Consider the following 26,074-nt stretch of genomic DNA (forward strand, 5'->3'; position numbering starts at 1 on the left):
CTGAGCCTGGCAGGAGGAGCAGGTGCGCGAGGCTGGGTGTCAGCACCAACGTTTTCAGGGGCCCCTTAATTCCAAGAGAAAACACCTCCGACCTTACCCCAATTCCCCTCGCCCAGCCCTCAGGGCCAGCAGAGGATGAGCACTAGGGCCTGCCCAATGGCGACCACCTGCCAAAGCCAGCCCAGGGGGCCGCCAAGGGGGAGCCCGCTGCCAGAGCAGGCTCTCCGATCAGGGCGGTGCACCTACATGTTCACGGGCCGCAGGTGGCAGAGGGGCACTTTACCCGCCCGGAGGCCTTCCCCACTGCCTCGCTCTGCCCTGGGCCAGTCGCAGGTCACTGCCAAGGGCAAGTCTCCTCTCTCGCCAGCACTAGTCAGAGGTCATCCTGCAAACCTTCGGGAGGGGGTGGGCCAGGGAGTGACTGGTGGCACTCTGCCATGCTCTATCTGTCCTAAATGTGATGAACAGGACCCAGAGGAGGCAGGCGAGTCTGCCACCCGGAAGCCCCAGCGGTTTACCTTGCCTCCCAAGCTTCCCCGGGCCCAGCAGCCAACCCCCAGGAAGACCGACAGGACGGACACGCCCCACATGGCCATAAAGCGGGGCCTGGCCTGGGGAGCAGGAGGCAGAGGGGCAGAGAGGGCAAGTGTGAGCCTGCACCCAGCCTGGGATGAGGGAGCCTTTTAGGGGTTTGAACAAATGGAGACAAAATGTCTGGAAGGCCTCCAGGGCAAAGACTGGAGCGGGGGCCTCTGTCCGAGCTGCCTGCCGCCACCTTCCCAGCCACTCCAGGGAGAGGGATCACAAGGAGGTCTCCCTGCAGCCTCAGTTATACGCACGCACCACGGACACAACACAACAACGTTTATTGCCCCAAGAGAAACTCTACGCTTCCTGCTCCACCTGCCCTCCTGCAGGACCAGAGAAAAGGGGTCTTTGGAGCCCCGAGCATCAACGCGCAACATGAAGGGGCTTAACCCAGCGGGAAGCAAGACCTGCCGCAGCCTTACTCATCCTGCGTGGGATCTGAGTCCCCTACAGAATGCTGGGAGAGCGTGGAACTGCAAGCGGCGTGAGGGAACGGAAGCGGAAGGGAGCGCGCCGAAGTACCGAGGGAGGCCGGGCTCTCGGGAAGCAGCCAGCCACGGGCGGGGAGCAGGGGCCCTCACTCCTCCTTCTTGTCCGTGGGGCCATCTACTGCCGCCTGCAAAGGGGACAGAAATTGCAAAGCAGTGGGTTGGCAGGCACACTCCTCCCCTTCGCCTTCCAGCCCCTCCACCCCAGAGGCCCGGTGGGGTGCCCCTTTCCCCAGGTGCCAGGTGGTCAGATGAGCAAAGGACCCCCCCGCCCTCAGTAGCACCTCACAGTCTGCCAGGGTGGGAGTGGTCCCACTCCACGAGGGCTGTAACCCTAACTCTAGCCGGGCGGGGGCGTGGGGCGAGGGGGCGAGGGGAGACAAGCCTCTGCTGTCACTCTTTTCTCAGAGCCCCAACCCCGCAGCACCACCTTCTCCTGGGCCTCACTCACCCCCACCCTTGTGCCCACGGCTGTCTCCGAACTTGAGTCCCTTCCAAGTCCCAGTTCAGGCTCTTCCCAACTCTGCACACCTTCCACAGGTCCTGCCAGTGAGCCCGCCCTGCACTGAAGCTGTTGGTCCCCCTTTGGGGGCCGGGCCCTCCTTCTCCACCTTCCACAGTGCCCAAACTCAGGCTGCCAAGCACTGAATCAAACCGTCAGAACTTAGGGGTGTTTACCTAGCCCTCATGCCCAATTTCCAGGCCACCTGAGCTTCCAGATGCAGGTAGCCTGGGGACTCAGACCGGGCCTGCAGGCGTAGGTGGTGGCAGTGACTCGGACCTACTGGGTGGGGGCTGGCTGTGATGTCCCCAGCTCTCGGCCTCACATCACCCCACAGCCCCTACAGAGGGAAGGCCAGCAGCCAGCAGTGGAATTTCCCCTGCACGTCTCTGGCTGGTACTTGATGGGGCCCTTCAGTAAACCTGGACGAGAGTCAGGGGCCCCACACCATGGACCAGGGGGTACGCGTAAGGGAAGGAGCTCTTCTCAAGGGCACTGATGCTGGGCACGAGGCTGGGCAGGCCCACAGTGCAGAGGGCTGACCCGACTGCCCAGGCGACCTTAGTAAGTGGCTGCCATCTGCCAGGCCACACCCCTCCTGCTCCAGAAGGGGTTCCGGCTGTTGGGCCCACGCTGGCCCCAGACTCAGCGGCAACAAAGGAAAAAAGGGGACTGGGAGAGAAAGCAGCCAGCTTGCTGCCGAGGCCTCTCGAAGGGGACAGGTTGGCCCTGAGGCTAAGGGAGTGGGAGGCCTGCTCTGCGCCTGCGCGGGGTGGGGGGGGCTCGGTTACAACAGAGCAAGCTGAGCATGCTGACCTGCAACTTCGCGTGCTCCTCCAACAGGCGGTCATACTCCTTGGTCAGGCCCTCAGACTGCTTCCGCATGGCCAGAGCCTCATTTTCAGCTTTCTCCAGTTCTGGGGATGATGCACGTGGTGAAGGAAGGAAAATTACAAGATGAGGATTAGGGAGAAAAACGCCATTTGCTGTAGACAGCAGATGCAGCCGCCCCAAATCTGTCCCCAGTGAGGGTGTCTGGGAGACCACTCCTCTCAAGAAAGCTCCTCTGCCAGCTGCCTCAAAAGCCTCCAAAAGTGGGGAAGGGCTGGCCAACAAAGCTGGGACAAGCAGGAGAACACCGAGGATCGCCCCCCAACCCCTTTAATGGAGGGACCCTGCATGGCTCTCAGCAGGGGTGACTGCAGGGAGGCTGACAGCATGGGACAAACATTTTGAAAAGGTTGGGGGTGAGAGCAGGAGGCAAGGGAGCAGAACCCCAGCCTCAAAGCGGAGAACGAGAGGTGTGTCGAGAGAGGCCTTCAGGAAGGGAGCAGATGGGAACATCTCAACCAGCTCTGATGCAGCCTTTCCCTCCCCACCCACCAGGCCCCTGGTGACGAGGCACAGAGCGCCACTCGCCACGCCTGGCGCTGGATGAGATGCTCCGGAGTTAGCCCATGGGCCTCTGGGGTTCCTGGGCCCTCCTTGGTGGGACCCTGAGTGCACTGCTAAACCACTAAGCCCCACTGGCTGGGGCCGAGCCCGGCTGTGTTTGGGCTGGACGAGCAGGGAGCCATTTGTTTGTTTTCACGCAGCTCCTGAGCCTGCGTGTGAGTTTGTTATTAATACTTTGGCAAGAGAGGTGTGGCAGCCACCGGCAGAGGCTCCCGAGTTCTGGGGGCCGGGGGCAACCCGACGACAGTGCTCACTTTGCTTGTTGACAGCCAGCTTGTCCTTCAGACTCTGCAGATCAGCCTTCAGGCTCCTGTTCTCTTCCTCCACCTTCACTTCAGCATCCTTGCCATCCAACTTGACTCCACCAGCAGCTTCCTAGGAACAGTGCCAAGGGCCTGGGTTACTCAGGAGGGAGGAGGGAGGGAGGGAAGGAGGGAGGGAAGGAGTCCAGCTCCGTCCTCCCCACTGAGCTGTGATTCCTCAAGCTGCCCTGGGCACTTGCCCCTTCGGAAATGTCAGCACAGAACTGGGCCACTGCTTGTTCCCAGCCACCAGGCAAAGCCCGGGCCAGCAGGGCCACCTGCTACAGCTCCCAGGCCACACGCCCTGCCTGCCCTGGCCCCCAGCCCTGCCTCCTTTCTCGGCAGCTCCTCCAAGTTGACCAGTCCATCCAACGACTCCATTTGCTGTCATCTGGGGATTGCTGCCAGTGACCCCCAACTGACCAATGCCATCGCTTCCTCTCCCCAAGCTCCACAGCTCACTCCAGCCGAGGAGCCCCCAACTCACCCCTGCCCGTCCAACTCTATCCTGCCTATGAATCCAAGTCCATCCGTCTCCTTCCCAGCTTGGCTCACACCTCACCTCCTCTGACAAGCCTTCTAGGACTGCCCCGCCTCGTCCCCAGTTGATAGCAATCCTCAGGGGACCAAGATTGGTCCTATCCTATCTTGTGTTCTTCTGTGCTAACTTGCCCAATGTTCACAGCACAGGGCTCGGCTCCTTAAGGAGTCAGTTCATCAGGGAAGAGTCAGGCCTGGATGCACAGCGGGTAGAGGCAAGAGAGCAGCAAGGGCGCCCCCTTTCCCATCGCGTCCCCCAGACCCCTCCAGTACCCCCCCCACTTCATCCCTCCACCCAACTCCTCCGCTTTTCAGACAACAGCAGTGTTGCACGTTTCCCGGCCTGATAGGCTAACGGCAGCTGCTGTGGCCCATAAAGAATGTCACATGGGGGGGTCGGGAAGGCCGAACTCACCTTCTTTAGCTGGTCATTCTCTTCCATGTACTTCTTGGCCGCTTCACTAGCACTCTCTGCCTGCTTTTTAAAGGCTTCATTGGAGGCCAGCAGCGTGGCCTGCTGGGAGATAAGAGTCACCAGGCGTCTAAGCAGGCTGTAATTGTTTACAAAAAGAAGGGAGAAGTGAGCACAAGAAAGAGGGCACGATGGCTAGCATGAACTTTTTTTGTTTGCTCCCACCCCACACCTGCCTGCAGCCTAGACCTGTCCTTCTGGATTGCCAGGGCGGCGAAGCAAAACACACCGGCAACGTGAGGGGAAAGATGGAGCCAGGAGCTGTCCTCTGCCACCAGAATGATTACTAGTGCGCCCAAAAGGCCGCTCACAGCCCTGGGGCTCTCCTCCAGCCCAGAAGGCACAGGAAGCAGGAGCCTGACAGGACACAAGGGGCCATGCCTAGATACAGCCTAAAGGCCTAGAACCCGGCACTTTACAGGGCAGGGCCTAGACGTGCCAAAGCAGCCATGCTGCCACTTTCCTCGCTGCAAGGCTGGGCTCGCCTTGATAAACAAGAGCAGCCCAGGACTTCCCTGGTGGTCCAGCGGTTAAGACTCCACGCTTCCAATGCAGGGGGCGTGGATTCGATCCCTGGTTGGGGAACTAAGATCCCACATGCCATGCGGCAAAACAAACAAACAAGCACACCACACAAGAGCAGCCAGTGCTGCGGGGGCTTCCAAAGGGCCGGCCGAATCCTCCAGCCCACCTTGTGAGACAGTTGCTACTACTGCCCCTGTTTCACAGAGGGGAAACGGAGGCTCAGCATGCTGAAGCAATTGGTCAAGAGCCAGAAACGAATGTGGCTGCAATCTGCACTCCTGCCTGTCTGATCCCAAGGCCTGAGCTGCCAACCACTACATGTGCTCGATTTCCAGGGAACCACTACCCGGGCCAAATGAGAGAGATGGAAACAACTCTTCTCTCCTCACCCCCTTCCCAAATGCAGTCTACAGGCAGCTGCCAGACCACACCTGTTAGAAAGCATCACCACCTTGAGGTTTCCCCAGGCAAGGGGGACAGAAAATGAAAAATCAGGGCCCAGGCACACATCTCAGGTTCAGACCAGCCACGAGAGGCAAGCACGTGGCAGCTGAGCACACGCTGCTCCGTTTCCCAACAGCTACCCTGCCCTGAGATGTTAGCTGGCAGGAGAGAGGACGGGAGGACTCAGAGTGGGGGGCGGCGGGCAGGGGCACTTCCCCACATGCCTGGGACGTGCCTGGCCAGCCACTGCCCCGAGGAGGGTGCAGAATGGGCAGGCCCCGGGGGCAAGGGGAGGACTCAGCATGTGCAGGGTGTTTCCACAACAAAGTGCTCGCTCAGAGGAGACAAAGCAGCCGAAGCCGCCTGCTCCGAGCCGTCTTCTCTGGCCTTTGCAGGGCTCTTGTGGACACCTGCTGCTCATCAGGCCCAAGGGGACGAGGGGACGAGGGGACTAGGGAGGGATGGGAGAGCAAACAAGGCGCCCAGCTCTCCCTGGCCAGGCCCTGGCAGAGCCCCTGCTGGGAATGAGCCGTGAGGGGGAGCGGCTCGCAGGGGCTGTGAGGCACCCATCACACTTCCTGGTTTAGGGAGCGGCTCCAGGGGCCCCTGTCAGGACGGGGAGAGCCAGGCTACTGGTTCCTGGCAGGAAGGGAGAGTTTCCAGTGACATGTGCTCTCTAAAATTAGCGACCGGGACCTCGTGGCCCAGGGCTCAGGTTTCCCTGTCTCAGCCGCAACTGCCCACCAGCCTGCCCCCCACCGGGCTGAAGCCCTGGAGGTGGAGGGAGCTCCCGAGTGCCCCAGGACCCAGAGAGAAGCAACGTGCCTGAGTCACACAGGCAGAGTGGCAGTCACCGGGGGAGCCCAGAAAGAAAGGCAAGTCTGACTAAGCCCCAAGCTCGCGAGCACAGGATGCTCAGGCAGTTCTGAGCAGATCCTGGCGACGTGGAGGAGGCCGCTCCTCCCAGCCGGAGACTGGGTTGGGGGGAGGGCACATGTGCCACCTGGCGGACCCAGCCAGCAAAGATGGAGCAGGCAAGCCCAAAGGTGACGCTCCCCCTTCGCCTGCCCCCCCCCCCCACGAGGCTGTGCAGGCGGCTGACATGGGGCGGGACTCCAGCAGCACTGTGAGCGACCACAGCTGTCGCCCCAGTTACCCAGGGAGGCCAGGCCCAGGATGGTGGTGGCAGTGAGGACCACGGCAGTACAGCAGGGGCCGAGCTCTCCTCGGCGCCGTCCCAGCCCATCCCCACTTATGGAGAACCAGGGTTGCCAACAAGAGCCCGGGCAAACACGCGGTACCCAGCGCAAGAGCTGTCCAGGGGGCCTCCCGCCACCTCAACCTGCTCAGCCCCCCGCCCGCCCTCAGGGTCTCCCCCTCAGCGCAGGGAAAGAGCCTCCAGGGTAGATGCCCCACCCCGACCACGTGTCTTTCACACCATCCATCCACGCCATCCATCCACGTCCTCTCCCTTCCTGTTAGACCTGTTCCTCCAACCCAGCCCCAGACGATTCTAGGTAATTCCTCCCTCCAGAACCTCACCCCTCGAGGCTCTGCCTCCCACCAGCCCAAGCCCCTCCTCTCTTCCTCCATTCCTCAACCGACACCAACCTATATCTTGCCCTGGCCACGCCACCAGCATGATCACCAGTGCCCTAACCGCCCAATCCAAGAAGCACCCTGGAGTCCTTGGGGCACCCACTCTGTAGCACTTGGCACAGCTGACGGGTCACCCCCTTTCAACTCTCCCCTACCCTTGCCTCAAGCAACCCTCACCGCCCGCCAATCCCACCCCAGACAGGGGTTTATCTCAGCCAGATCCTGACACCCAGCTGCCTACTCACCGGTGGCTCCTGCATGTCCCTGAGACATGCCCGACTCAGCCCATCCATGACAGGCCAACTGCCCCTGCACCGCGCTGTGGTGGACGCCGTCACTGAGCTACCCAAGCTCTTGGGCCTGCACGCCACCTTGGGCCCCAGTCATCCTGTGGCCTCACTGCTTCTTTCCTGGGTGACTTTAATAGCTCTTAAGCGGCCTCCTCCCTACCCTCCACCATACAGCTTTGCAATCCATGCCCCCAAGGAAAGCCAGTGATCTTCCTCCAAGACAATCAGATCATGTCACTCCTCTGCTTCCATCCCTCTGACGCCCGCCCACTGTTCTGGCTGGCACACAGCCCTCTGCGAGCTGGCTCTTGTCCCCTCACCACCCGCATGGCCCTCTGCTCTACTAACACCAAACCACTGGCTGCTCTTGAACATGCCAGTCCTCACTTGCCTCATCTCCTGTCACTGCACGTCAGCCCACCAGTCTGCAGGGGTGTCTCCCCTTCTCTTTGAGAACTCTCGCTGATGACTCAAGACCCAGCTCCAGGGGACTTCCCTGGTGGCGCAATGGTTAAGAATCTGCCTGCCAGGGCTTCTCTGGTGGCGCAGTGGTTAAGAATCCGCCTGCCAATGCAGGGGACACGGGTTCGAGCCCTGGTCTGGGAAGAGGCCACATGCCGTGGAGCAACTAAGCCCGTGCGCCACAACTACTGAGCCTGTGCTCTAGAGCCCACGAGCCACAACTACTGAGCCCGCGTGCTAAAACTACTGAAGCCCATGCGCCTAGAGCCTGTGCTCCACAACAAGAGAAGCCACAGCCATGAGAAGCCCGCGCACCATAACAAAGAGGAGTGCCCGCTCACCGCAACTAGAGAAAGCCCGCGTGCAACAACAAAGACCCAATGCAGCCAAAAATAAATTAAAAATAAATAAATAAAATTTGAAAATAAAAAAGGGGACATTTAAAAAAAATCCGCTTGCCAGCGCAGAGGACGTGGGTTTGATCCCTGGTCCGGGAAGATCCCACATGCCGCAGAGCAACTAAGCCCGTGCACCACAACTACTGAAGCCCACGAGCCACAACTACTGAAGCCCGCGAGCCACAACTACTGAAGCCTGCGAGCCACAACTACTGAAGCCCGCAAGCCACAACTACTGACGCCCGCGCGCCTAGGGCCCGTGCTCCGCAACAAGAGAAGCCACCACAATGAGAAGCCCGCGCACCGCAACAAAGAGTAGCCCCCCGCTTGCCACAACTAGAGAAAAGCCCATGTGCAGCAACGATAGACCCAATGCAGCCAAAATAAATTAAAAAAAAAAAAAAAAAAGACCTAGCTCCATTACCACTCTCCCCTCAAAGCCTCTCCTGAACCTCCCAGGTCCCCCTTCCACATGTTCCCGCACCAGCCCCTGGGCCCCCTCATCTGATTGCATGGTTCTTGCTCTCTTCTCCTCCCAATCATCTCCCCGCATCACACTGTCACTTGCTCCTCAACTGGCTGCCCAGCCACAAACGCCTTCAGACCAGGGAATGCACCTTCAATCTCTACACCCCCCCACCTGGTCCACTGGGAAGGGACCCTGCAGATGACTCCCCCCGTCTCCCATGTGTGTGATGCCACACCTCAGGCCAGGACAGAATGTGAGTCTGGGGCCCTGGCTCTCCCCGGACTCAGCCTTCCCTCGGCCCAGCCGCACAGAGGGGGACACAGGCAGACACGGGCGGGGCTTGCCAGTCAGTTGAGCAACAGGGTGACGAGAAACAGCAGCAGGAAGGCGCCATGTCAGACCCGTGTTGATGAGCCAGCCAGGCTTGTGACTGCAGCGGTAGCTGAGTAGGCACTTGGGAAAACACTCATCACCAAAGCTGGGGGCAAAGCCCAGTGCCCCGGCCCAAGTCCAAAGGGTGCCCCTGCAGGGCCCCCGGCTAAGCCAAGAGCAGCATTCCCTAGCACGGCCGACTGGGACTGCCCAGGAGCTGGTCTTCTAGAACTTCTTAGTGCCCCTCACACATTAGGCCCCATGCTCTTGTGCCTGCCCCCAATTCACCCAAGATCCAGCTCCAACACTCCTCGAGAGCCTCCACCCTCTCCCAGGCACATCAACGTGCCCTTTTTGTGTCTGTCCCCTCAGTGTTCTGAGTCTCCACCGAGACCCAGGACAGAGCAGGGCACATGGTGGAAGGTGCTGAGCTTCAGAATCTCCAAATCTCAATAGCCCAGAGACGTCAGCCTAGAGAGAAGGCTGACGGACTGCTGTCCCCACTCCTGCTGGCCATCCTCCACCGTGCTCCACTTGACTGCCCAAGTACTGTTATGCAGGTAACTATTCCTAGCCATTTCTGGACAACAGGTGAGAAGCCACAAGTCGAAGGGATTTCCCAGAAGTTCAGGGCTGGTAGAGGGGCCAGGGTCTGGGTTAAACGCACCCAGCGACTGAGAGAGAAATCAGTGCAAGAACGATAAGAGAATCCAGATGTGTCCTTGGCAGACAAATGTCATCCCCAAATACCTGAATTCAACTGGGTTTTCTTGGTAAGATGTTTCTGGACGCTGAGTGGGGCTTTCATGCTTTTATAAAAGGTTGAGTAAACAAGGATCGGCAGGAGAAACAGAGCCAACCATATCAAGCTATGGAGACGTGGTTTCACATGTGCTTTACACCCATCCTGTCTCCCTCCTGTGGGCGAACAGGGGGAGGCAGACTTGGACTTAACAGGAAGTGGGACGAGAGCAAGGGGGAGGGTCCTCCCAAGTCCCAAATGGAATATTCTATGCTTGTGCCCCCCCCCCCCCCGCCAATCCTGCCCACTAGCATTTACCAGGCATCTCCCAGGTGCCACGCCCTCGGGTCGGTGAGATAGGTGGGCAGGCAACTCCCCTCACCCTGCTGCCCTGGGGAAGCGGGAAGCTGGTGTCACAGCGCCACCTGTTGACTCTCCAGGCCGACTACAGCTCTGCCTCTGGCGTTGCTCCACAGGGTGGCAGGTGGACTCCGGGTGAACTCGGCCCAGCTCGCCAGCAAAAACCACTGAGGAGGCGGCGGCGCGGCGGCGTGGGGAGGTGGCCACCGTGGCGAGGAGCCAAAAGCCAGGTGCTGCCCCAGCAAAAACTTCGGACAAAGCAGACCGGTAATAACAGGGTGGAAGCCGCCCCAGGAAACTCTCACCCTACAGAGTCTGGAGTCATGAAAATAAGGAGGCAGCAGAATGGGAAGAAGGAGAGTTTACTCAAAAAGATCCAGGGAAAATCTTCCAAGGGCTGCCCCCGTCCATCTCAGGAGTACATCTCAGCACACGTGCTCGGCCTTCCTCTTAACCCTTGAGGTCGGACAAAATGGGAGGGGGCCAGGGTCGAGGAAAGGCCAAGGCCCTGCAGCAACTCCAGCTTAAGCCCAGGTGGTGCCTGTCTACCCTGGGGACAGCAAGGCCAGCTAGAGGGAGCGGGGGCGGGGGGCCCTCTGGAGTTGAAGAGAACCAGCAAACAGGAGTGAGCCTGTCACGTTGCCTTCTTGAAACCAGGGAGCAGAGGGATTCTGCATAAACTGGGGGACAGAGAGCAACCAAAAGAGGCCAGACAACCTAGGCAGATGTTCCAGCGCTAAAATATGCTGGTGGCCTCCTGGCTACTTCGAGGGAATGGGAAGGAGGGAGCTGTGGAGCCCAGATGTACCCCATGCGGTACTCCAGTCCAAAGGCAACAAGGCAGTGTCTCCAGTGGGCGATGGCGATGTGCTGTGGAAAAAGCCCAGGAAATAGGCCTGGCCCGGGGTGGAGAACCAACAAAGCAAAGAACGAGAGGTGGCATTGGCTATGCCGTCCAATACAGAGGCCACCAGAGGCCGTTTCAGTTCAAATAAATTAAAATTACATTAAATGAAAAATCCAGCTCCTCAGTCACACCAGCCACATTTGTTCACAGCGAGTGTTTCCAGCCTGCAGGCAACTGGTCACAAGGCGCTGGGCTGGAGGAGCCAATCGCCCTTCCCATCTCCAGCCCTGCTCTCCACTCCCCCCTACCCTCTGCCTTCAGAGAAAGGGGCCCTCCTGGAACGTCAGGCTTCCGATGACCTTGGAATCAGGAAGACTGAACCCCTGTAGTTTGGCACCCTGCCCCCAAAGAGGTCATTCACCATTTGCCTTTGTAGAGTATGAAGAGAATTCTTAGGCCAAAATCCAGTAGCTGAGCAAACGATCCATATTTTAAAAGAAGCCGATGCGTGTCAGATGGTCTTCTGTGGCCTCTTCGTAGCAACTCCCCCCGCTTTAACACAGTCCCCCCTTTATCAGAGCCCCCTCCTGGGCCCAGCATCCACAGGACACCAGCACACTAGTAGCTGGGGTGAGTCTGGCTGGGGGAGGGGGGGACTAGAAATCAACGGACTTATCAAAAAGGCTCTTACCCAGTGCTGAGCTGTGAAGCACTACTGTATTTGTAGTCTTAGAAAATGATGGCAGGGGTTCCCTGGTGGCGCAGTGGTTAAGAATCCGCCTGCCAATGCAGGGGACACGGGTTCGAGCCCTGGTCTGGGAAGATCCCACAGGTCACGGAGCAACTAAGCCCGTGCGCCACAACTACTGAGCCTGCGCTCTAGAGCCCGCGAGCCACAACTACTGAAGACCGCATGCCTAGAGCCCGTGCTCCACAAGAGAAGCTGCCACGATGAGAAGCCCGTGCACCGCAACGAAGAGTAGCCCCGGCTCGACGCAACTAAAGAAAGCCCGCACAGAGCAACAAAGACCAACGCAGCCAAAAATAAATTAATTAATTAATTTTAAAAAAAAAGAAAGAAAGAAAATGATGGCAGCTGATGGATGGATCGTTGGATCAAGAGGAAATAAAGGTCAGAAATCCCTTTACCTGGCCTTCTAAGGTCAGTCCTCCACTTAAATCACTTTATCTTTGGGTTGGCCCCGAGCATCAGATTTTAAAAACCCCTTAGGTTCCCTTATCTAGATTTAAACAAACAGTAAAAAAGCATAAACAAAACCTGCAAAGTAATCTGGGAAACGTGAGCGATCACTACTGAGTTGGTTACTAAGGAGTTACTGTAAGGTTCTTGTAATAAGCAAGATGCTAGCGTGCTTATGATTTTTTAATTAAGTCCCTCTCTTTTCAAAGCGATAATCCAAAATATTATTTTGCCTGTAAACATAACATTTGGGATTGGTTTCAAAATAATCCAGAGAATAATGGGTAAGGGGGCAATGAAACGAGACTGGCCAGGGAGACACTCACTGTTGAAGCTGAGTGACACCACAGGGGGTTGGCTCTTCCTATGCTGCCTCCAGTGCTGAGAACCGGATGCCCAGGGTCCTGAGGATTCCTCGGCTTGGCCGCCTCCAACCCTTATTCGGCCTCTCCCTGGGGCAGCCCTCCCCCACCCTCTGCTCTGGCTGCAGTATCCGTCCTCTCTGTCCTTCTGTCCCACTCTGCTCTCCCGCCCCCATGCTCCCCACCCTGTGCCCAGCCTGGAATGTAAGACCCCTGAAGGCCAACACCAGCTTTCTCTTCAACTCCCTACCTAGGCCCAGCACAGCCTACCACACGAGTGGGAAAAATCCCACAAAACCCTCTCACTACTTGGGGTGATACCGGTAACAACCACCGTTTATTAAGCACTCCCCACGTGCCAGGCATGATGCTGAGAACATAACCCAAGCCACCTCCATCCTCACACCAAGCGCTTGAAAGAGGCATCCTCAACCCCTGCTCAACAGGTAAGGAAAAAGGCTCCGGAGAGTAAGTGACTTACCCGAGATCACACAGCTAGACAGTAACAGACCCAGAATCCAAACCCAGCCAATTCCAAAGTCCACTCTCACTACGCCCATCTGTCTCTCAGGACCACCATGGGCTGTTATACTCCCTTGGGCAAGGGAAGAAAGCGCCCCATGGCCACTGCAGGCGGCAGAGCCCAGGCTGGACGTTCATCCCCGCCTGCTGGGCCCATGTGGCCTCCATGGACACAGTGGCTCTGGCTTGCCTCGCCATCGACACAAGCCCCAGCGGTCGCCTGGGCATCAACTATCTGCAGAGCTGAACGCTGGCAGCAAGCAGGGCTGACCCAAAAGCAAAGAAAGCACAGCAGAACGTCCCGCTCACCCCATCAGGTCCGGATGGATTCCGCCCCACCAGCAGTTTAAAGGGCACGATCACCTTCCAGGAGACAACCCAGCCCTCAAGTCGTCACTGGCAGTTATGCAGTGGAACTTTGTAGCAAAGCACGGGCAGCTCCATCTGGACTGACTGTGGTGACACAACCCAGCCCCAGAGAGGTAGGCAGAAAACAAGAGGTAACTGTGGACCAAGTTCAGGTCACTACAGATCGAGGGGCCTCACGCACAAGGGTGGACCTTCCTGGGTCTGCATGACGACCACTACTTGGGTCCTGACCAGTAACATTTGAGCAAAGGCGGAGAGAACAGAGCGCTGCTCTCAGAACACGCAAAACCCAGCCCAGCAAGAGCTGCTGTGCGGCCACACCTGCAGCTCCAGAGGGATGCCGACCAGAGGAGGTCCCAGAGCAGGCAAGTGAGCACTAAGGCGACGGATGAGCAGGAGCATGCGGGACAGAGCCCGCGCTGCCCGAGTCCGCGCTACATGGTGCCCTGCACCACACCCAGCACAGACCAGAGGCCCGCTACGCAGCGCTGGGACCAACGGCGTCCACATCCACATCCTCGGGGCACCCAGACATGTGTGTCTTCACGAGCACCGCCCCCACCCCCCGGCGGTCCTGCTGTCAGAGCTCAGGAGACCCGAAGAGCTGGGCATCCAACCTAAAACACTCGACACAGCAGTTTGATGAGTTCAACCTGGACATGGGCCTGAAGCTGTCCCTGTCTGCCCAGGACACTCCATTCAGTTCCTAAGGTGAAGGCGGCACAGAGCCAACCAGACTAAAGGGGGTGAGCCCAGGTCCCCATGCTGCCCCTCACAGGCCGCTGGGGCCCTTGGAGGACAGCTCTGTAGGCCAGCCCACAGCACAGCACGGGCCTTGCACGGCAGAATCAGGAGGGAAGGCCCAAATAAGCATGAAGGGGAGGTCTTGGCTAGACCGGCAGGCAAGAGTTGGGGGGTTCCAGGCAGGGGCCACAGAAGTACTCAGAGAAGGGGACCCACGAGGCTGGTTCACGACACGGGGAGGCCGAAGCAGAGACTGCAGAGGGCTGCAGGATGTAGGTTTCAAGCCTTGATGCCACAGGTGCTCTGAAGGCACTGGAAGCAGGGGGTGGTGGAGTCGGTTTTACATGCCAGAAAGGTCACTTGGCTGGGGCAAGGTGGGCAGGCTGGGAGACCAAAGCCGGCGGCAGGAAGCCTACTTGGGATGGCGCAGCCCCACTGTGGCAGCACTTCCCTGGGTAACGAGGAAGAGAGGCTCAGGAGGTGAGATCCCTGGCTGTGGAGTGGGGACAGAGTTTCAGTTTTGAAGATAAAGAGTCCTGGAGGCTGCCTGTACAATAGTGCGCACGGGCCCAACACTACTGAGCTGTACACTTAAAAATGGTTCAGATGGCCAGTTTGATGTTAATGCATTTTACCGCAATTAAAAAAAACACACAGGAACAGGGGATCACATGGGACAAAAAAAAGAGAGCACCCCCAGGCTTCTGAGTAGAGACAGCTGTTCTCAGACTTTGGGGCCCAGCCCACAGAGAAAGGAGCGTGAGGACCGGGGAAGGTAGCAAGCTGCCCCACGTCAGAGTGACCACGAAGCAGATGCAAGACAAAAGCCCAGACCCTGCCCCTCCCGCCCCGCCCCAGCAGACTGTTGCAGGGAAGTGCAGACTTGTTTAAGTATGTGATGCGTCCTTTAAGCCTGGGGCCCCTGTTTTCAATTATGAGGGCTGCTCAAGGCTCCCCCCAGGTGCTTTTTTTTTGGCCGCCCCGCACAGCCTGTGGGATCTTAGTTCCCCAATCAGGGATTGAACCTGGGCCCTCAGCAGCGAAAGTGCAGAGTCCTAACCACTGGACAGCTAGGGAATTCTCCCCCAATGTGCTCTTGACCCCAGCCCCATGAGGAACCAGCGCCACCCCCAGCCTCTCTTCTGAGCATTGCTCTCTCCCCCTGTGGTCCCCTCACCCACTAACCTGCTGTCTCTCCCCCAGTCTTGCCTCTCCCTGCATCTGCTTTCATTCCCCTCCATCTCACTTCCAGGGAGTGCCCACCCCGCCAGCACCTCCCTGTCGCCCATTCCTCGACCCCTCGGTGAAGTCATCCCCCTCCTCTACCCCGGCTTCTTCATTCCTTCCAGCAGGCCTCACCGGCTCCCTTCCTTCCACGCGGGTGGGTGTGCAGCCTTCCTCTGGGTTCTGCCACAGCTGCCACTCTGTGGGCACCCACAGGAGAACCACCATCACCTCAATCTCAGAGGCTTGGCATCCCCACTAGTTCCTCCCCTTTCTTCCACCAGCACCTCTGAAACCTGGTTCAGGCCACCAGCATCTCTCAGTTCAGCGACCTCTGACTTGGTCCCCCTGCTTGCAGGCTCTCCTGCTCTACTCCATCCCAGGTGCCAAGTATGAACACGCAACTCTGACCATGGCGCAGCACCACTGGAAAAACTCAGTGCTCTACCACACAGAGGTCGGGTACAAACCCTGAAACTGGCATTCAAAACCCCCCACCCTCTCTCTGGCCACTCCTGACCCATCCACCCTGATCCACGTGCTGTTTCCCAAACAGCCTATGGGGGTTCAGGGACTGAGCCAGTACCTGCAAGTGAGACTTGCACAAATACGGATGAGAAAGAGACAGACAGTTAAGAGGGGCAGAGACACTTTGAAGAGTACCAGGCGGTCTGAGAGGCACGCAAAGTGACAATTGAGAGGGGTTTTCCCCGTTTATGATATCAGAATAATGGGGAGATCGGCCTGATGTTCACCAGTGGGGAATTGGTAGACACCTAAGAATGCTGGAAACAGATGGGTTGTCCTAGAACAATGTTAATGACAAACTCAGTGGAAGACCCATGTTTCCACGTGGTAGTTACAACTTGACCCTGTTCGGAAGAAGCATGTGGCTGCTGAGGTCCCATCACTTTAAGTCTGAATTCTCAGCTCTGCTGACTAGTTCTGGGAACTGGGGTCTCTGAACCTCAGATGTTTCTTCGCAAAGCTACTATAAAAATTAATGTGTGCTTGGCACACTGAATGCTTAACAAGTGGTAGCTGCTATTAGGCATAGAAAAGTCTAGAAAAGTACTTAACAAACGTATGTGTCAACAGTGGCTACAATAGCATTTTAGAGGATGTATTTTCTTATTTGTTTATTTAAAGCCTCAACTTCCGCCAAAGGTTTTATACTACCAGATTACTTAATAATCTTCAGACATACAAATGGGACGAAGAGATTAAAGTCGTTGGACTCCTAAAACTTAGACTAATAAGGCTGATGTACAGATCGTGTACTTGATCCAGGCACCTTCCTACCAAAATCCAGGGGAAAAAAGCAGCCCACTATCCAGTCTACGGTCAGAGGCAGGCTATACGCCAACAATCTGGCACTAGTTGCTCACTCCAATGCACACTAGCTGGCATCTGAACAGAGGGTCAGAACTAGGCGTGAGCTCGGGCTGGCCACTTGGAACCTGTGCAACGCAGGCCGCTCCATCTCTCTCGGGCTGCCCTTTCCCATTTATAAAGGCCTGCTGAATTATGAAGGGTTATTAACGTCCTTACTGACCTCAAGCAGAACCAGAGCCCAAACAGCTCACACGCACACAGGCGAGGCCACCTGGCCGTCCAGTCTTCAAGATAAGTTTTTTTTTTTTCTTTTTTTTTTGGCCATGCTGCGCGGCTTGTGGGAATCTTAGTTCCCTGACCAGGGACTGAACCCAGGCCCCCGGCAGTGAAAGCGCAGAGCCCTAACCACTGGACGGCCAGAGAATTCACAGGTAATCTTTTTTCTTGGATGGTTAATGTCATGCAAATAGAGAAGTTCCTCAAGGGCCACAGCTGCCATACAGGATCTGACCGCTAGACTAGGGAGGAGTATATCACCTCAGAAAATTCCAGAAACAATTAAACAGCTCATTTGTAGGCAACTGATGAATCCACACTGATCCTTGGGGTCACTGTTTCCTTTTCTAAGAAGTCACACAAGACCAACCTCACGTCCTTTTTTTGATCAGCTACCGGCCAGGGACACGGGAGGGTATGGCAGGCACAGCAAGCTAAGATGGACAGGCAACAGATGTATGGCTGCTGCAACAACCAGGCCCAAGAAGTTACTATGCCCGACCCGTTTTAAAGGGAATTCGATGAAGCCTTCCTTACACGCCTGTCAAATGGAGAGGTCAGAGCAAAGTGAGGGAGGCAGATGACACAACAGAGCACAGAGCGGGATGGTGAGGGAGCATGGGACCGGTGGGCCCAAATCTCATTCTCTTCTCTCAGCCTCCACGCGCCCCTTCGGGAACAGCGGAGGTATAAATGAGGACTGCTCTTCTTTGAACTCACCTGTTTGGGTTAGGAGACTGCCAACTGCTCTGCACCCTGACGGTAGCAGTGTTATTCTACTCTGCATCTGTCACTCACAGAACCAGATGCCGATTTGTGCTATGTGTCAATTTTTTAAAGTCAACTGCAGGAGTTGAGCTGGAACACCTCGCTTCACAGTGTCGCAGAGAGGACAGAGCTGCGCACACACTCACTCGTCTGGTACACCTGGCTACCCACTGTCCCCTGGCCTGGTCAGATAATACCTGCCCTGGAGATTTCCTTCTGGAAGAGATCACAAAAGCAGAGCAGTCAGGAGAGTCTCAGCCACAAGATCATACTTCTTTTTTGGAGCTTCCTGAAACCCTAAAACTCTAAGGTATGCGTCCAGCTCCTCCCAGCCTTCTCAGTTCCTGACTCTCAGAAGTTGGAAAACAGCAGCCTTGCAGATCACTCCTGTGATCAAATGTATCCCCCTGAAAAGCCCTTTCCAGCTCCACCACCCGCCACTTTCCAACTTTGACCCAGAGAGGCCACGCTCAGCTGAGCAACTGACTTTTTTTCTGAAAAACTGAAACCCAGACAGTCATTCCAATGCCCAAGAATCCATACACTCACCCTACTTCTCAGTAACCTCACGGTAGGCTCTTCCCAAAAACTCCGGAAGCCCTTGGCCCCCAGGCTCCAATAGGTCTCATGCTCCTGTGACAGACAGGTCTACATCTGGGAAGGCCCTGGGGACAGGGTCGGTCTCAGCCCCTTCGTGCCATTTCTGCCCACTCTTCTCAGGACAGGACCCCATACACAAAAAGCCCCTGTTCAACTGGTCCCTTTTAAGCTGGGCTCCAAAGAGCCTCTCCCAGAGGAGGGTAACGCCCGTCATTTACTTCACTCTGTGTACAGAAAGCGAGCTGGTAATAAGACATTTGTCCTAAAAGAACGTGTTGCAGGTTACGGCAGAGCCAGAACATGGTCTTCTGACCTTCTAGTCAGCCCTCTCCCACCCTCCATGCTGCCTCCGGAGGTCAGGAGAAAAATCAGAGGCCTCTGGGGAAACTGTGTGGTTCCCCTAACACAGAAAGGGCCTCCAGTTCAAGGCCACAGACTGAGGAGGCAAAGTCATGGGCTAGCCCACAGGTCCCTTCACAGTCCCTCACCCCTCCCCACTCACAAGGACAGCAGCAAGGAAAAGCCAGCAATGTAGAGGTTCCTCTGGGCACGGAAAAGCTTCATGTGGAAGTGTTCCACAGCCCCGGGGTTGTTCTGGAGGTTCACCTTCTCCGTCACGTCGTCATACTTTCGAATCTCGCGAACAGCATCTGTGGCGGAGCAGAGAAGAGATACGGGCATTTAGCTCCCGCTCAGACAAGGCTGGGTTGTCCAGGTAAGACAGGCGGCATGAGCTGGGGCAGCCTTGCTTCCCTCGAATCTGTCTCCCCTGCTATCCCCCTTCTCTACACACCTTGGGGGATGCCTTGTCAGAAGCGCAGCCCTTGGACCTCCTCTCTCCTCCAGCTTTCCTCACGTCACCCCCCGCCCCGACCCATTCGACCCAGGCCACGAGCTTGCTCTCCGTGTCAAGATGCTCACCGAATCTGAGACGTCACCAGCAACAGAGGCAGCTCCCCTTTTTCCATGGTGCCCCCAATGCTTGGTTCTGTTTATCTCAAACTGAGCTGGCCATGGGCCATCTAACTGATAAGCCGGGGTACTCCTGTTTATGGAAATGCCCGCTAGGGAGGCGTGAGCTGCCTAGGAGTCAAGACCTGAAGCATGCCTGCTAAAGATGCAAGGGTTTTCATTTCTAAGCTTTATAACCCATTTTATTAAACTGTTTTATTCTGATTACAAAAGAAATTCACGCTCATCAAAGGTTCAAACATAGCAGAAATGCAGAAGGAGTAAGAATCCCATAACATAATCACCTCCAGCAGGACCTGCTACATGTGGCCAGCTTAGCTAAAAAGCAGTCATTTTCAGTCCCATTACCTGATGTCATTCTCTTTGCAATACACACATCTGAAATTACCCCAATTACAAGTTTATTGTCCATCTCCCCCAAATTAGACTACAAATGCCACGAGAGCAGAAATCTTTTCTATTACACCCCTAGGGCCTAGCATAGTGCTAGGCGCACAGGGGGCACACAAACACCTGCTGAATGGTGAACAGCCTCTGCTCTGGAGAGCTGCTGCTGGCCACACAGCGCTCTGGTTCACCCGTATATTCGCATCTATGCGTTTGTGGAATAGAAATGGAACCATCACACAGGGAGGGGGAAGGGTAAGCTGGGACGAAGTGAGAGAGTGGCATGGACATATACACACTAGCAAAAGTAAAACAGATTGCTAGTGGGAAGCAGCTGCATAGCACAGGGAGGTCAGCTCGGTGTTCTGTGATCACCTAGGGGGCGGGATTGGGGGGTGGGATAGGGAGGGTGGGAGGGAGACCCAAGAGGGAGGGGATACGGGGATGTATGTATGCGCATAGCTGATTCACTTTGTTATACAGCAGAAACTAACATAACGATGTAAAGCAATTATACTCCAATAAAGATATTAAAAAAAAATAAGAAAAAAAAAAAGAAATGGAACCATCCCATACCTACTGCTTTTCTTCCTCAACCCTGAAATTTCTTTTTTCTTGAGGTACGTGACTTGTAACGTTATATAAGTTTCATATGTACAACACTTTATTTCTACTTCTGTATACCCTACAATGTGCTAAAAAACATGGAATGCTTCATGAATCTGTGTGCCATCCTTGTGCAGGGGGCACGCTAATCATCTCTATCTCGTTCCAATTTTAGGATATGTGCTGCCAAAGCGAACATCTGAGACATCTTTTTAAGTCAGTATGTAAAGATCTACCTAAAGAGGGCTCTTAATGGACCCCCATGGGAGAGGGTCGAAGTGTCACTGTATGGCTATTATCTGGTTCTTAATTTCTGGTTTGAGACTGCTTGTTTTTTAAGCTGATCTTACATTATAAAAATCTGCCTCCCTTTACTGGTGTTTTTGTGTTACATCTGTACCAAGAAGCAAACCCTCTTTCAACACTGTTAGCAGGGATATAAACCAGGGCAACAATGTTTTTTATGGACTGCGTGTTCCTGGCCCCCAAAATTCCTAAGTTGGCATCCTAACCCCGAACCAGATGATATTAGGAAGACGGGCCCTTGGGAAGTGAGCGCTAGGCCCTCGTGAATGGGATTAGTGCCCTTATAAAATAGACCCCAGAGAGCTCCCTTGTCCCTTCTTCCATGTGAGGACATGGCAAGAAGACAGCCACCTATGAACCAGGAAGAGAGCCCTCACCAGACACTGAATCTGCCAGCACCTTAATCTTGGACTTTCTGCCTCCAGAACTTTGAGAAATAAATGTCTTTTGTTTAAGCCACTCGGTCTATGGTCTATAGCAGCCCAAACTAAGACATAAATTTTTAAATGTTCATGCCCTTGGGTTCATCCATTCCACCTCTATGAATTTACCCTACAGAAAGATTTGCATATATGTGCAATATGAGGATGCCTATAAAGAAGGAATTACAGTATAACCATATGATAAAATACTACCCAATCTTTAAGAAGAATGAGACTGCCATAAGAAAAAAAGCCTAAGATACAGTAAGTGGAAAAAGCACAATCCAAAACAGTGTGTACTGTGATCTGAATCCAAGCCAAAACGGTATGTACTAGTTTAATAAAGACGGCAGCATAGAAAATGCCTGTGGAAACATACCATTAACTTTTAACAATATTTACCTGTGAGACACGGGATTATGGGGGACTTTAACTTTCTAAGTTGAATTTGTGAATTTTTAAAGATGTGTTATTTTTGTGATTTAAACAAACAAACAAAAACCACGTTTTCCTACACTGTCTTCTGCATCCAGAAACCCCAGCACCTCCAAGACCACCTCTGGCTGATGGCAGAGAGCAGACTAGGGATGGGGGCGTTGGGCCAAACTAGCCCAAGTCACGCAGCAGAGTGCTGCCCTCTATCTCAGGCCTCCAGCCCAGGGCAGTTGACCCTGGACCCTCATTAAGCCCACTCCCCCAGTGAGATGTGCCCTAGGCCCCTCCCAGTGATGGCTAGGGGCCAGCCAGGCCTGCAGATTCTAGCTGGTTATGTTATGTCATTAGTATTTGTTACTAGCTAACAACTTATTTAGGTAGGCCTCTCTAGATTATGCTTCTTACCCTTAGGACAGAAAGCAGCCTGTCATCATAGCAGGATATCTCTCTAGAACATCCAAGCAGTTCCCTGGCCCCCCAAAAAGAAGAATGACACCTTTGCCAACTACTGCCTTCTGCAAAGGGCACCCCCGGCCCACTCTGCCATACTAGGAGAGTTCGTGGAGTCTGGTTTGCAGACGGGCAAGGCCCCAAGTGAACACCCCCAGCACGGTCCCTTCCCACCCCAATTCTTGCCCCCAGCCCACACCCAAAAGCAAAAGCACACACACCCAATTCCAGAACCCTGCAGCCTGGCTTTTCCTGCTCAGGGGAAGACACGCATAATCCCTATCTGTTCTGGACTCAGAGGCCGCTCAGGGAGAGAACCCTGACTGGAAAGAGCTGCCTCCTGGGGCTTTACCAAGTACTTCAAGAACAGTGAGATCTGTGGGCAGCTGGCACCCACCCTCCACGGCTGGGAATGGATAGGCTACTTCTCACCTGTTCAGAGGCAGTCCTGCCTGAACCTATCCCATCAGGCCCCGAGACATCAGGAAGGAGACACGCCTAATGCTGCAGCTGGTGGGTGGGGCCCTGCACATTCCCCTGAACTATGGCCCCCTGGCCTCCCACCCCCTGCCACATTTCTGCTGGGGACTCAGGGAAACAGAAGTGCTCTGAGTCTAAGCAGGCATCGCACCTTGGAGACAGGACCACTGCCTATGGCAGAAGTGAGCCAATACTTTGGAGACCAAGCAGGGGGATGGATATATTGATCACTTACCGCAGCAAAATGCACATTTAACAGACAGATGAGAGCTATACTGATTCCTCCGGTCTCCAAACAATCACGCCACCACCTGGCCTCAGGCCCCACCCCTGTTCCTCTTTCAAGCCCCTGCTGGTGTGTACCTCAATGCAGGGTTTATAGAACTTCAGAACTGGAAGGACTTCGAGGAACCTGAAGTCTGACCCAGATCCAGAGAGATCTGGGACTTGCCCCCTAGATATGCTATCAGACCTCTTGTCCCCCGTATACTTCAGGACATGGCAGCTTCTTTCCCAGCTTGGCTCCCTATCTACTTGGTAGCTCAGTCCCCTATTTGAGGCCTGTTTCAGGCATTGAGGGAGAGACTGACGCCGCTAAGTGCCCAAGGAGCAGCGCTACTTAGACCAGGGTCAGCATGAGCCAGTTAGCTTCTCTTGGTTTCAGCTCTGGAAGGACATGAGGAGCTGCCTAAGACATGAGGTGGTCATCACCGGGTACACAAAGGCTGCTGGTCAAAGTGAAGGCCCTGCCAGCAGTCAGCATCGCCGTCTTCGTGGATGAAAGGAGCCTCCTCCCCCAAGAGAAAGACAGGCGCACTTCAGTGGTCTGTCTCTGAGAAGCCAAAACTGTACACTGCTCATGGAACATGGCACGGGGCTTTGCAGCAGAGGCTACGTCAAAGGGTCTAGGTCAGGTAGCTGCCCTCAGCCGTAGCTCACTCACCAATGACCAGCAGCACAAGGATGACAATGAGAACCACAAAGAAGGTGTTGCCATAGGTCACTACCAACTCCACGAGGCGGGACTTGAAAATCTTCTGCCATCTGTGAAGAAGACAAAAAGGCTAAGGGCTGAAGAGAAAGAATGCACGCCTGGGATCCAGGGCCCTGGGAACAGAAATACAGTTTTGCACTCGTCTCCAACAGCTGAATATCACATACAGAGTCAGCCTCAGCTGCCTGCAATTCTCCAATTTATGACATCCATTCAAGAGCGTTAAAAAGAAAAAAAAGATACGTGTCCGTGTATAGAAATTTCTAGAAAACCAGTCTTAAACACTGGTAGGCTCTGGGGAGGGAAATGGGAAACTTACTTTCCCCTCTGTAGTATCAAAATGCTTGCCACCTACACATTTCTTTAAACTGTTTTCCCCCGTGACCAATCGTGGGTCACCTAGACTCCCATCACCCTAGATTACCATGAAGCAGACCCCAGACCTCTCTTCATTTCCCTCCATAAATACTTCAGGATACAGCTCTATCAGAGAAGAGCCTTCCAAAATACTAATCACGATGCCATCACCAGACCTCAAAAAAAATCAACAAGAATCTCTCATCGCCAGAATTCCAAAGCCCAACTGAGACAATTACTTTTAGTTGGTTTGTTTGAATCCTGACAAGATTCTGATTCTGCATTTAGTTGATAAGTATCTTAAGTCTCTCTTATTCTATAAGCTCCCTCTTCCCTTGCCCTCTTTTCTTTCCCAGTTTACTGTTTGCAGAAACCAGGTTGTTTGTCCTACAAAGCTTCCCAGATTGCAGCTCCAAGGGGGCCTCTGTTCTGCATGGCCTGTGAACTGTACGAGGTGACTCAGATCTCGCTTTTGTCAAGAATATTCCTTAAGCAATGTTGTATACTTTCTATCACATCACAACAGGGCCTACACTTTTTCATTAAAAAAGAGCTTTTAAAAAAATATCCGTGAAAACACAGCCTTATCTGTAATGTCCCAATTTAAGTCCAAACGTGTTCATATGGTAAATGTAATTAAAATTAATTTCAAGTTAACTTTTCACAGGTCCTCTGTTCATTGAAAAGAAACATGGCTCCAGCCTTCATAGGCTGAGTAATGCTCATGAGGGCACTACGCAACGCCAGTGAGACTAGTTAAGAGGACAGAAGTCACCAAATCAACGGCAACGTGACCCCGTGATGCAAGTTTTGCAGATCCCACAATGCCATCCCCTGAACGCCAGGGCCCCCGGGGGGCGGCAGGAGGGCAGCATTCCCAGAACCATAACTAGGTCTTCTCCCCTCTGGGACATTCTGAAGACCAGAAGGCAGGGCGCACAGGAAAGGAACTCGGCAAGATGTGACAGAGCAGAACTGTGGGGAAGGCTGGCGATAATCAACACAGCCCTTGCCACCCCTACCCCAGACAGGTTCTACCTGTTTCCATCTGGCCTCAACTCCAGGGCCCACCAACTCTGCAGGCATAAGCTGCGGAGCAACTCTCCCTGGCTCGCCTGCCCGCTCCACGGGCCATACCTCTTGGGAGAAATGAAGGGAACGCAGAGAAGCAGCACAGCGAAGACCTCTGCATAGAGGAAAGTGGCGACTGCAGTCCACTGCAGACTCATGCTGTTGCTAGCAGCTTTCCAACGGGGAGATGTGAGCCTGTTCCTGACGGAGCACAGAAAAAACAGGAGTCGTGACAGCTGGGGCGGCCCCCGCACCCGACCTCAGAGCCTTCCAAGGCCTAGCTGACACGGGCTCGAGCCCCGGCAGTCCGGCGCTAACACACCCAGAGCCGCCATTTCGGACGACTCCTTCCCGGTGGAGTCCGGGACGCCCCTCACGCCTGCGGAACCGGGGCGGCGTCTGGAATCGGAAACTCGTGGAGCCCGGAGGCCGTCCTCGCCGCCTCGCCGCCCCGGGCCCGCCCCGCCCCGCCCCGCCCCGCCCCGCCCCGCCCCCCTCCCCCCGCCGAGGGGCGCGCTGCGCCAGACGCTCCCGCCCCCCACACCCCAGCCCCGTCTCCGTAACGCCCTCGCGCTTTCTCCCGAAGCTGCGGCGCCCCCGTCCCCCGGGGAAGCCAAGGGGCCCTGGCGCCCGCGGCCCTCCCATCGGGGCCCACAGAGAACCAGCAGCCCCTCCCGGGATAGGAGCGGGGCTCCAAGGTCTCCCGACCTCCGCGTCCGCCTCCGAAGGGGCGGAAGGACTCGGGGTACCTCAGAAAGCCCCGGAGAGCGACTCCTAGAGGACGGGAGTCGGGACCAAGGGAAAACGCGAGCCTCGACCCTGCACCTCACGGCCCCATCCAAAGAAAGTTCTAGAACACTATCTCCTCAAAACCCGGAGGAGCCCCTCCCGGCCGCCCGGGTCAGCCACGGCGTCCACCCCGCTCCCGAGGAACCCCGACGTGGCCCCGACCCGGCACGCCCTCCCAAGCCCCACCCCGGCGGCTCCTCCGAATGGACTTGGCCGCCGCCCCCGCCCCCGGAGACGGCTCCACCCGCCGCCGCCCCGACTTCCCTCTGCCCGGCCCTGCCCCCGCACTCTCGGCTCGGCACTGGCCCCGCGCCCCGGGCCTCGCCGCGCTGCCCGCCGCTCCCCCCTCGTCGAGGAGCCGGGGCACCTCGGCGACCCCGGAGCCCGGCCGGGAGCGCGGGCTCGCTCACCGAGTTTCCCACAGTCAACCGGCACGCCTCGTCGCAGCCGAACTCTCCCACCTCAACCTCGGCCCCGCCCCTTCCCCTCAGCCGGAACCGGAAGTGCCCGCCGGGTCCCGCCCCGCTCCCAGCCGCCGCGAGCCCCCGG

The 26,074-nt window shown here is 55.9% G+C and overlaps 1 protein-coding gene and 1 long non-coding RNA gene across 4 annotated transcripts; one reads left to right on the forward strand and one right to left on the reverse strand.

The window, feature by feature from the left end:
• Positions 1–847: 847 nt before the first annotated feature.
• Positions 848–26,050, reverse strand: BCAP31 (B cell receptor associated protein 31). 3 transcript variants are annotated; one of them, XM_082377703.1, is made up of 8 exons: positions 25,936–26,050; positions 24,803–24,937; positions 23,258–23,358; positions 18,759–18,906; positions 4,291–4,426; positions 3,288–3,408; positions 2,395–2,495; positions 848–1,204 (listed from the first exon to the last, which is right to left on the reverse strand). In XM_082377703.1, exons 2-8 carry the CDS (start codon positions 24,892–24,894, stop codon positions 1,166–1,168), a joined length of 738 nt encoding a protein of 245 aa, XP_082233829.1. In that variant the 5' UTR covers positions 24,895–24,937; positions 25,936–26,050; the 3' UTR covers positions 848–1,165. The 3 variants fall into 3 exon arrangements, with proteins under 3 accessions (XP_082233829.1, XP_082233831.1, XP_082233830.1); XM_082377705.1 differs by having other exon boundaries at positions 25,987–26,008; XM_082377704.1 differs by lacking the exon at positions 25,936–26,050 and adding an exon at positions 25,486–25,697.
• On the forward strand, positions 4,441–12,759 carry LOC309620875. Its single transcript, XR_014239709.1, has 4 exons — positions 4,441–6,191; positions 9,279–9,466; positions 10,125–11,987; positions 12,673–12,759. It is a non-coding gene; the product is annotated as an uncharacterized lncRNA (long non-coding RNA).
• Positions 26,051–26,074: the final 24 nt, after the last annotated feature.

Source organism: Balaenoptera borealis (assembly GCF_965194805.1).
Source record: "Balaenoptera borealis genome assembly, chromosome: X".
NCBI lineage: Eukaryota > Metazoa > Chordata > Mammalia > Artiodactyla > Balaenopteridae > Balaenoptera > Balaenoptera borealis.

Excerpts from the sequence above, each read along its gene's own strand:
- BCAP31 (XM_082377703.1), bottom strand. The coding sequence starts at position 24,894 with ATGAGTCTGCAGTGGACTGCAGTCGCCACTTTCCTCTATGCAGAGGTC. Across the intron at positions 18,907-23,257 it reads CCTTGTGCTGCTGGTCATTG|ATGCTGTTCGCGAGATTCGA; the intron begins GTGAGTGAGCTA and ends GCTCCGCCACAG. Across the intron at positions 1,205-2,394 it reads AGGAGCACGCGAAGTTGCAG|GCGGCAGTAGATGGCCCCAC; the intron begins GTCAGCATGCTC and ends TCCCCTTTGCAG.